Below are 11747 nucleotides of genomic sequence, written 5' to 3'. Positions count from 1 at the left end.
AATGTCTAATATAAAAAAATTTAGCGAAAGTAAATAAGAAACTTAACTTAGTTAATGGAAAAATGTTATAACTATAAGTATAAGATGTGTAGTGTTTAAATTAATGGGTGAACAACCTTAAGGGACCAAAGTTGTAAGAAGCCACAACTTAGATGAATAAAAGATTTTAAAAAAAATCAAAACACACACACTAGGTGTGTGTGTCTGATCGATCGCACAAGCAGGGGCCAAGGGTGAAACCCTAGTTTCACCAATTCCATCCAATTGAGAAGGAAATTCAAAGGAAAATCGAATGCATGAACCCTTATTTCGATCATCAGACCTTGTTCAATAAAATGGTAAGTTCAATTTCGTGATTTGATGAATTTCAAGAAATGGGTTTCATCTCAATCGTGTGTTTTGATATGATTTGTGTAATTGGATGTTAAAAACTATCTTCTAGAACAGAAATCCTGCTTGGATTTAGGTTAATTGAAGAATTTTAATATGTTTCACCTTATGAGAATGTGTTATGAATAAGGTGAACAAGGTGAGTAAAATTATGTGAAAATTTAACTATGATGTCCTTGTGATACTAGGATTCTTAGACAATATGGTGTAGGATGAAGGTTAGTCATGAATTTGATTGAATGTTGATGAAATCCTAAAAGAACTAGTCAAAATCACGTCCTAGGATAATTGTGTTAGTGTCCTACAAATGCGAAACCCGCCAAGTGTTCGATGAAATGCTTAAGAGAATATTTATGTGAGATTCGGAAAAATTATGATAATGTTGCTTATTGATAGAACATGTAAATAATGAAATGATGTTCGGATGGACTAAGTGATAGAATGAACATGTTAATGTAGGCATGAAAGAAGAAAGTTCAAGTGCTACGAAGACGGAAAAACGCACAAGATCGAGGTATGCTAATTTACACATACATTTATAGCATGTTGTATTATGATTACTAATCTTTATTGTAATTCGTCATTTATGCCAAAAATTGAGTAATGGTAGTTTATGGAAGTTGAGTAGTAAGTAGTATGATCCGTTATGAACGAATGATGTAAAAGGAAGGTTTATGAATAAGGTTGCATCATAACCGATTCATCTTAGTTGAACCGGTTATTGGAAAGTTAAGAAAGAATGTAATGAAGCTTTACTCAATCCGTCATGTACGGGTTGGGGTGCTTGCTAAAGAATGTAAGGATTTGTATTGTTCGTCATAAACGAACCGAATGGAAGTTATGTTATGAATGTTAATAACGGGTATGTAAAGAATGGAATGTAACGTTTCTATTAAGACGGGAATGTAGTGACCCGTTCAATGGGTAGTAAGCGTAAAGAAAAAGAATGATGTAAAGGCAAGTAATATGTAGACTATTGATTTAAAAATGGTTAATGTGCTTATGGATTAATTCTTTCCTTGGTGTTTGATGTAGGTAAAGCCTCAATTTAATCGGTTCGGCGACTTGGAATGAGCACCCATATGTAATTCGCCTACAAGCGCTTCCGCTACCTTTTGTAACAAAGTCCTGGTCAAATATATTTTGTTGTAGTTAGTTTTGAATATTAATTAAACTTTGAAGTTTGACTTGTTTGGTCTTTTGAAATTTCTCTAGATGTCGGTAGTTATCTAAAACTATGTTTTGGATTTGTAAGTCTTTTGAAAGTGTTGTTAATTACTTGAAATTACGTTTGTCAAAACAGGGATTGTTCATAAGTCAAACGGGTCATGCCGAATTTTTCTAAAAATAATTGTTGAATTTATTAAGTTCTAAAGTGATTGGAAATAGGGCGTTTTAAGTTGGTATCAGAGCCGAGGTTTGAGGGATTCGAGCACAAGTAGTAGTGCTTGAACTCAAACTGACGGCTAGCTCGAAGGTGTGCTCGCTCCAAGATCGCGTTGAGATAAAGATTTAAGTTTTTTGTAGATGCAAATATTTATGATATAAACATTTAAGTTAATTATACGGGGAGTAATGTTGGGAGGTTAAACGGGAAGTTCCAGCAACCGTATGGCTGAAACGGACTTGGAAAACGAATGAAAAACACCCAAAATGAGATTTGCAGCGATTCAGCAATCGGGAGGCCGTCGCCGACGGGCTGCTCAGCCGTCGCCGACGGCCAACGGGAGTTTAGTCTGCTGAAATTATTTTTGTTTTGTCTGTTTTTCACGTTTAGGGTTCTCGTATGATCTAGAGCATAATAATACGATATTTACGATCACAAATTGTCATCACAACGAAGTAAAATTTATAAAAGTCGAATGTAATGTATGGAATGGCATAAAATGATGACGAATGTATCTACTGGAGTTGGAAACGTATGATAATGAATAAGGAAAGAAGTAAATGTAGACTAAAGTACTTGGATATGTGAAGGAACCTGAATTGTTAATAAATGAATATAAAAAGAATGATGAGATTAGTGGTGAAAATAATTTGAAGAATGTGAGTTAGGTATAATTCGTATGAGACTTCGGATAATGTATGCTTTGATCAGAATTATGCATTAGAGGCTAGTACCCTGTGTTTGGAATGGTGTGATACTTATGTGTATATAACGATTTGCTTTAGTATGATTAAGAGGCGAATATGTGCTAAATGTGAATCATACGAGCTTATTAGTAAAGGATATGTTGAAATTATGTTATATAGTTGTTTTGAATGAAATTTGCTATTTGTAGAATCATGGAGCGTTAGCATGTGAAAGTACGTGTATGTGAATGTATATGTGTATTGTTTAGAGGATCACGTAAATTGTATATGTCCTACAATACGAGTAAGAAATGCGTAGGATATTAATATTATGACCTACCATATTTAGATGAATACATGTTCAAAAGTTTAAAGTGTGTAAACAACACAATTGACTTTCTGAAAGTCAATAGTATAGGGATATCATGGGATGGCCATTAGACACAATTGTTAAAGTAAAGAGTTAACGTGTTATGTACTAGATGAATTACGTGTTATGCTTGATGATAGTTTAGTTGTATGGATCTGAAATGAGATAACTATTAATGAGTGTCTCATTTATACGAAATTTTACTAACGAAAGTCGATTAACGTATGAATAGAAAGAAAGTGAACAGTCGTATGTATGCTCACATAAGCTAATGATATTACAAACGTAATGATATGTAAGGATGAAAATCTTGTCAATTGACTTGAGCATGGATGGCAAAGGGTTAAGAGGAAGCAATGAGGTAAGCATGAACGTGGACGCTAAAGGAAGGTGAATTCGCAATCACTTAGAATTTATTTACATGAAGACGTATACGTGTTTGAATATTTGAAATTAAGTGGAACGTATAAATAAATGAGAAATGCTAAGGTACGTTTTGTTGAAATGGTTGGCATAATGTTAAACAGGTCATAAATTTTAGTTGAGAAGTTTTAATATGGAAATGAGAACTTGGTAATGTTAATGAAAGGTATGGAAAGAATATTAGTTAAGATGTTAGCTAAAGACGTTTTGTAAGTATGTTCGAATTGAAAGTAAGTACAACACGTACTACAATACTTATATACAAAAAGTACTGGGTGGTGGTTGACTTTAAAAGGTTATATTGTAGAAGTCAGTAAATAATAATTACTTACAAATGCTGGAAGTATTACGTAAGAAATGCAACGTGTAATGTAGGATACTCATTAGTAAGAGACATGTTAGAGAACGTAGGTGAATTAACACCAAATACGGTGAACGAACAAATGGAAATGGTATATTAAGGGATGGTCATGTATTGACCGAAGCTCGAGAAAAACACGAGAGTCGTCTCACTTATGTCCGGTCAAGCTAGCAAAAAGGGGTCTAACGATTCTTAAAGGATCGGATCAATATAAGAAAGAAAGATAGGAATGAAAAGTTTAAGCTTACGATTGAATGTAAAACAAACTTAAGAAAGAAGGGTGGGAACACCACTAGAAATAGGATGTAGAGTGTCGCGTCGAGACGCACTACATGAATTAGGTCATGGAATTAAGTGTTAGGACTCAACAATTGAAGTTGAATGTAGAAGATTAATACGAAAACGTATCATAAGAAATGATATGGTAAATGATACGGCAGAAGAAAGAAAGGAAGGGATGAAAATGTTTGAATCTGAGAAATGGATTCAACCATGTAAGGAATGAAAGGTTGGATCCATAAACAAACCCGAATCAAACCAGTAAGAATGAAAGGTAATAAATTAAAAGTTCGAATCCGTAAGTGAAGATGAATTAAACAAGTAAGAATAAAAAAAACTAAGAACAAAACTCAAATGAGTTATACGGGTCAAATGGCGATCGCCATTTGAACCCGGTATTTAATGTTCGATTTTTCAAGTTTATTACTTATAGGTGAGCATAATGTATGGGCATGCATTGTCACAGTTTGGAAAGTATTAACCTTCGCAAAGTATGAATAACGAGTCAAGGGAATTGACCCGCGCCAGGTGCGTATAAAAAGATTATATTTCTAATAGGAGCTTAGGGCTCGACTAGAGAATGATGTGTCAGAATAGGATAACTGATACACATATGTAAGATTAGACTTCCGAAAAGTCAAACGAAGTAAATGAAGTCCTTGCAACTATGCAATTATAAGGTACGAATGTGTACCTCGATACGACCACAATAAGTAAGGGGGGTGTTAGTCTGACCTTGAAAGGTCAAACTGCGAAAGTTGACGAAATGACCAATAAAATGAAAGGATAGTATATAAGAAATGGAATGTATGATATGTTTTAGCATGTACGTAAGGAAACTGTGAAAGAGACAATAGGCGAATAAACACCATGTATGACGCAATTATGAAAGGTTATGTGCTAACTATTTATTTATAGATAAACTAGGTTATTCCCCGGGTAGATACCCGGGTAGGAAAATTTAAATTACAATCAAAAGCAACAATAATATACGAGTTCAATAGTCATCAACACACCCTTAAATCTTTTTATGAATACGTGTGTTGAGAAATGATATGTTTTTTTTTATTTTTTGAAAAAAAAAATACGTTTAAACATGATAGAGTGTGGCTCCACCCCCGATCATAACCTACACTTCAAACGGTTTTCCAATTCCTCAAAAATGGTTGCCTGAAAAAACAATAATGCAAAATTTCAATGAAACACTACAAGATCAATTACTTTCGCTACAAATTTCACTGAACTTTACATCATCCTAGAGGTCATAAAATGGGAGGATCGGGCAGTTCAAAGAGTCAAACAATTCGAATCGATAGGTTAGGCCAGTACACTTCACACAAATGTACAACACACTAATACACTGATAAAAAATGGTATAAATTTGACCCAATTCAACCAGTCATACACCATACACCTGCTCGTGCGAGCTCTCTCCAAGACTTTCATAGTCGAACTAACCGAGAACGAACCTTGAAGAATCTTCGACCCAAGACTTTCATAGTCGAACTGACCGAGAACGAACCTTGAAGAATCTTCGACCCAAGTCCACGTGTCTGCATATGTAATTAGTACTTTCGATCCATCTCATTAATGTATAAGTTGATTTGGGTTATGTTTTTATCTCAAAAGAAAGTGCTATAACTTACACATCTTTTATTAAATGTCCAAAAAAATGGTTTATTGCAACTAAATAATATTTGCAGATAGAAAAATATGAACTTGCTATAAAATTGACACAAACAACCCGTTTGTTTCATATAGGAATAAATGAACTTGGTATATAACCCTAGTCTTATGATATATATAATCCTAGTGTTACTCCTATGATTGAGATAATGATCACTTGGGTGTATATACAATATCAAATATATATAGAAATACAATAAAACATACATATATTTTATATAATAGTGGTCATCATCCTGATGAGTTTACCCCAAAGCATACCACTGATGACCTCATTCACATTAACAGTCATGTTGTATGGTATAAATAATGAAAGACGGACCTGCCACCTCTTTGATTGAGCTGGGTATTTTTCTTCAAAACAAAGCTGAAAATCAACAAAAAAAAAAACATACAGTAACTACACATAGCATTAATGACACATAATTAATAAATAAATATTTTAAATGGTAGTTATGTTTATAAAAAAACAATGTTCTCACCACAATAACTCAAGTTTTTCAAGAGTGTGACCCATTTGGAAAAAAAAAACTCAAAGTTCACTTGACCCGTTTGAGATAAAACACAAACCAAAGTTTATTTGACCCGTCATAAAAGGGTAACCCAGGACATCTTTCCTTAAAGATACAAGTGATACCTGTTAATAAATCACTGACAAAAATAAAAAATATGGAGAATTAAGTTTATCGCAAAAAGAGTAACCTGGGACATCTTTCATTAAATAATCCGAACTTGTCAAATACTCATAATGCTGAACATGTACATCCTAGGAGTGTCCATAAACTGTCGAAATCGACCAAACTACCCAACAGAAAAAAAAGTCTGCATATTTGTAATATATATAATGTCTGATTTAGGTAGTCCAATAATGGTTTAATAATATTTAACTATGCTAAGTCAGCTTATGGCTAACACGTTGTATCCAACTTTTATATACAAAAATAATGTTAAATACTATAACAAAATCATAGTCACAAGAAACGATAAAAGACCCACGTATCGCTACCAGATCGGTCGTACCGAATCGCGGTACAAAGTTGTCCCAATCGCCTCTTGTACGCGTATCGGATTGCTAAATTGGACCGTTCCCGGTTATGTACTATAATAGTGTTCCAATCGTTAAATACACGTTTTTAATCGATCCAAAACACGTTTCCGTTTGTAGCGGTCGGCGTTCCGCTATGGCCAGATTCATGTACCGGAATTTGAAAAGCCATTAACTTTTTCCCGCTTTTCATTAACAGAGGTAAGTGAATAATTTTTTCCTGCCATTAACTTGTCACACTACAATTAACACACTTTAATTATTACCCATGCAATGTTAACTATAAATACCCTAACTATAAATACTTGCTGTAACAATCAATCTAGCACACAATATTTCAATTCAATTAAGTCAATTACAAAAAGAAAACAGTAAGCAATTAGCAAATGGCTTGCCCATGGCTTTATAGCCTAGTGGCATCTTGGTGGTGGGATAAGGCTTTGGGACCAATAGGTCCTGGGTTCGATTCTCACAAGGGGGGTTCCTCTGGTGTGGCATTATGCCTAGTGGAGATGGATATGATCGGGTGGTTCCTCTGGTGTCAAGATGATACTCCAGTGGTCCGTCAGTGATCCAAATTTGCCGTTCAAAAAAAAAAATTAGCAAATGGCTTTCGGTAAGATTGAGTTTTATGAAATTTATGTTTTGATTATGAATTTTCTTTTATGAAGTTTCTGTTTTGAATTTTGATTATGTTTTTGAAAATTTAATGAAAGATCTATTTTATATTTTTTATATGTATATGATATCTGTACCAGACTACAGTGATACGCGATAGGATACACCGTACCATGTACCGAATTAGCGTTCCCAACTGAACCTACCCCCAACGTACTGATTTTTAGAAAGGCCCGAATTGCGTACCGGTTTTCGTATCACGTTCCATGTGACTATAAACAAAACCCAAAACCAATATTTTTACCATATTAATATAATGTTTTGAGTATATCAATTTAGGACTCTAGACAACTTTTGACCCAATTAAGCCATTAGACTCGTTCCCTTTTTAACTGTATATTCTGCATGACCCATTTGCTGCAACATGCCTAACAAATAAGATGAAGGATTGTCTTTGACTGACTCTTACTAATAAGCAAGCATATAAATATAAACTAACAGTACAAACCACATTGAAATTCAAACATGTAGTAGTAAAATAACCCAAATAGACTTTGTACATGATAGTGAGGTAGATAAGAAATCTTACCTAATTTTATAGTTTAAAATGGGATATGTTCAACCATCTTAGCAAATAGTCTCTGCTGCTTGGCTAATGCGCTTCTTCTTCTGTCATCTCAACATCATTCGTTCACTTTCCACCTTTAATAGTTTCATTTTCAATCATTTCGGTTAGGTTTAATCCTTTAACCCCACATATAAATAAAAGAGATCATTATATAATAAATAGAAAGAACTAAACAGTTACTTTACTTTCAACTTTGTGTTGTTTGTATGCAGCATAAACTTTTACAGTTAATCCACAAAACCAAGAACCTGGATAGCTAAATGAATTAGTTGAAACTTGAAAAACAGACACATTTATCTACATTATGCAAGTATATAACAAACCTCTAATGAATATAAAATAGTGGAATTAGTGAGTCATCAACCAACATCTAGATAGATTACAACTAATACCTTCAAAATCAAGTAGACAAAATGAGCTGTCTCTGAGCCCATCGAATCTGAACAAAATAAATAAATAGATTAAAATTGAATACATACCTATTCCACCCAATTATCAAACCCATACCCATAATAAAGATTCATGGCTGTAAAACAAACATGGTGAAACACTAACCGGCCCCGTAACACCAATACCGTGCTTTACAACTCTTCAAAGCAGTTATAAGAAGGCCAAACAACAAAAACGACTGCAAACATTCCATTCCCGAATCGCCAAGAAGGTTGAAGTGCTACCGGATTGGCATCCTCGATTTTTGGTATACCAAATTCCTCTACAACTCCCTATGAAAAACGATACATGTATGTTAATCCCAATAACCAACAATTTAATCAATGGTATTGTAAGTAAAATGTAAAACTCACTTTAATAGCCTGTTGCATGATTTTAATATGTTCAAAAAAAAGGAAGCGGAAAGCAACATACTCAAGGGCTTTCATGTCGGTGTCTTCTTCCCGTTCCCAACTTGCTGATGCGCGTCGAGGGACTCTGCTTCTTTCTACTTCTACCTGGTAAACCGGTCAAAGTTTCTTAAAGTCTTTAAAAAACATACAACCTCTTAAATCGTTAGTATTTCATTGTCATAATTAAAGCATTTATTACTTTAATTAGCTTGAAACGGAGAACAGAGTGTTTCAGGGGCCAATCCGGCACGTGTTGTGCTAAAAGTGATTTTTTTCAACTCGTTTTGAATCAAATCTTTTTTGACATGTTACCCAATCGCCTGTCGCCTGACCCACCCATCATATTCACCTTCGCATATATAAAAGTATACGCAATGAATAGAAACAATAATGAATCTGAGCTTCTTTAATACGCTTCATCTCCTTTTCTAATTGGAACTCCGCTGCCGCCTTTTCGCTTGTCATTACCTCTAACTGTGCATATTGTCAAAGCATGTCATCATTTTTAAAGCCAATATTCATCATCAGGAGACTACAACTGTTAACTTACCAACAAATCCGTAAGTTCCCGGTACCGTTTCTCCAGCTCCATATGTTCCTGCACAGTAGTACTATCAATCCATATGTTCCAGCTCACACAAGTCCTATGAAACAAAACATTTTCAGCAACACAAATGTAATTAGATAATGAAGATTGAATAATATTAGTATTTGATGAAAAAAACAAAATAAAAATTAAAAGAGAACATATCAGATGAATTTGGTTGTAAGGCACGATATCCTTTAGTACCAAGGAATAATAGCATTGCCTCTTGACGAAATGCCATACCACATTAAAAACATTGATTTTGTAATATGTGTTAAGCTTCATCAAACAATTCGACGGTAAACAAAAAATAAGTAGATACCGATGTAGTTAACTCCACCTTGATCATCAAAGAAACTGCAACTGGGGGATTAAGAGCTCAACCTACATAGAACAAAAGAATTAATTCTCATAATTGAAATCGATCATAATGGGAACAGATGTCAATTAACATGAATCCTAACGCTCAAATGCTCAAAAAGATACAAAACTATATACTTAATCCAACTTAAACTTATAAGCCATTTGGGATCCCTTAGCCATTTTACATCCAAAACTACTAATTATACTCATCTCTGACAAATAATGATCTTAAATTTAACATATAACTTTTTCATAGAAAGATTTTGACCCAACTCAATCCATTTTCTCGGCCAATACCAAATTAGTAATTACCATGTTCAACTAAAAACAATTTTTACCCATTACAAAACCAATTCCAATTAGATCACAGAACCGAAATAGGGAAACTAAAATAAACAAACTTTTAATATCTTGTTGGCCACCACTTTACCAAACCATTTTCAAATAACAAAAAATAAATACAATCAACAGCACAATTATTGCCACAAGAAAATACAAACTTGTTGCCTTCTACTAATTCGTTCAGCCACAATGCAAGAATTGACATCGGTTTGCCAAATTCCACACACCTTCCAACGTATAAAAATCAATCGTATAAAGTATAAGCACGCAATCAAAATGAAAAACTAAGAGTATTGATGGCATACACTGAACTTGGACCACCGTTACCAAACACAATAAAGACGGGGTTGAAACCGACGGAGCCTGGCGACGGTGAGTGAACCTGAATAATGACTAAAGATCCATCTGGATGAAGCCTAACATTATCGATCTGCAAATAAGTAGATATTTTAATCCTTATGAAGTTGCGATAATCAACAAATCTCGATTGACAATCAACCAATCAATCAAAATATACCTTAATTTGTGCTTCCATTGCATGGATTCTACGAGATCTCTGAGCAGATTCAATGGCTTCACGGTGGGGATTAGCTTCTAATTTGGTTTTTCTCTCTCTTTCCAATTGTAATTTGGCCTTTTCTTTTCGATCCTTTTGTTCTTTCTCCAATTTCTCTCTCGCTCTTCTAAACTCAAAATCCATCTTCTCTGTGGAGTTTACAGATCTGTAAAAGTTGTTGAATATACCTTAATTTAATCCTTATGAAGTTGCGATAATCAACAAATCTTTAATCAAAAGAACTATCAATTGGTTGCTTTGATTATGTTTGAGATGGCCATTAGGGTTTCATAATAGATGAAATGGTTGTGTACGATTAAGGTTTATGAAGTGATAAGGTTCAATCGATGGAGACGGCGAATCGTTTTGTGTTAGGGCTTGTGAAAAAATATGATCGAACATAGATGATCCGAGGGAAAGATGGAGCGTCCGAGGATATGTGTGAAACACGCATTCGTGAGAAAGAAAATAAAAAAGAAGAGGCAATGTGATATACAGTAGCTGAGATGTGAATTTAGGGTTTGAAGAATGAAGCGGCAAAGGAGAAGAATGAGGGTGTAGAGAAATTTAGGATTTTAGATGCCTTATATACACGGGTAAAAAAACGGGTAATATAGCACCATTCGGGGCTTCATTGTCAAAAAAAAAGGATCCAGTGTTTTCCCGCCAAAATGCACAATTTAGAGGGGCCAATAGCTTGACACATCAGCAAAAAACAACACATTTATTATATATAATAGATATGATGGAATTCTTAGTGAGATGATAGTAATAAAGCTAGTGGAAGGATGCTCACGAGTGGGAGCATATTTCATGAATGAATGACACCAATTTTGGTACGGAAGGTGCATATAAAGAAGCGGATCGATCCGGCACACGGATAACTGATTTATGCAATGAAGGCGAGGTTAGTAAAATGTTTAATTCTTGGTTGATAATTAAGAATCTGTAGATTTATTTGTAAGTGTAAACAAAATGAATGGTAGGATAATTATGGTATGGTATACAATAATCGACCTGTAATGGTCAGCGTGAGAAGGTATGAATGTCATTAAGAGGGAGATCTAAAGGCCTTAAATGAAAATTTGAACTGATTTGGTTAAACGCTCGTATGGTGCTCGTACACAACATACCTAGTTGTTATCATAAGTAGTTCATTCAAGGAGCTAATAATAAAGTGTGCGA

At 34.3% G+C, this 11747-nt stretch overlaps 1 protein-coding gene and 1 long non-coding RNA gene across 7 annotated transcripts; one reads left to right on the top strand and one right to left on the bottom strand.

Annotated features, from left to right (window-relative positions):
* The first annotated feature begins 202 nt into the window (after positions 1 to 202).
* On the top strand, positions 203 to 1671 carry LOC110883653. The gene is made up of 3 exons (XR_002560536.2): positions 203 to 338; positions 850 to 904; positions 1426 to 1671. It is a non-coding gene; the product is annotated as an uncharacterized LOC110883653 (long non-coding RNA).
* A 3340-nt stretch (positions 1672 to 5011) lies between these two features.
* LOC110886762 lies at positions 5012 to 11104 on the bottom strand. Of its 6 annotated transcripts, XR_004863383.1 has the most exons (10): positions 10524 to 11104; positions 10312 to 10436; positions 9624 to 9685; positions 9266 to 9359; positions 9065 to 9189; positions 8738 to 8820; positions 8429 to 8595; positions 7835 to 8312; positions 5905 to 5949; positions 5015 to 5449 (listed from the first exon to the last, which is right to left on the bottom strand). XR_004863383.1 is itself a non-coding variant. In XM_022134602.2 (3 exons), exons 1-3 carry the CDS (start codon positions 10704 to 10706, stop codon positions 9673 to 9675), a joined length of 321 nt encoding a protein of 106 aa, XP_021990294.2. In that variant the 5' UTR covers positions 10707 to 11104; the 3' UTR covers positions 9495 to 9672. The 6 variants fall into 6 exon arrangements, 1 of the variants encoding a protein (XP_021990294.2); XR_004863382.1 differs by having other exon boundaries at positions 5012 to 5949; XR_004863384.1 differs by lacking the exons at positions 5015 to 5449; positions 5905 to 5949 and having other exon boundaries at positions 7239 to 8312; positions 9642 to 9685.
* Between the last annotated feature and the right edge of the window lie 643 nt (positions 11105 to 11747).

The sequence above is a fragment of the Helianthus annuus genome, chromosome 7 (assembly GCF_002127325.2).
Source record: "Helianthus annuus cultivar XRQ/B chromosome 7, HanXRQr2.0-SUNRISE, whole genome shotgun sequence".
Taxonomy (NCBI): Eukaryota; Viridiplantae; Streptophyta; class Magnoliopsida; order Asterales; family Asteraceae; genus Helianthus; species Helianthus annuus.
This window is presented reverse-complemented; position numbering and strand designations above follow the sequence as displayed.

Excerpts from the sequence above, each read along its gene's own strand:
- LOC110886762 (XM_022134602.2), bottom strand. The coding sequence starts at position 10,706 with ATGGATTTTGAGTTTAGAAGAGCGAGAGAGAAATTGGAGAAAGAACAA. Across the intron at positions 10,437-10,523 it reads CAATGGAAGCACAAATTAAG|ATCGATAATGTTAGGCTTCA; the intron begins GTATATTTTGAT and ends ACTTATTTGCAG.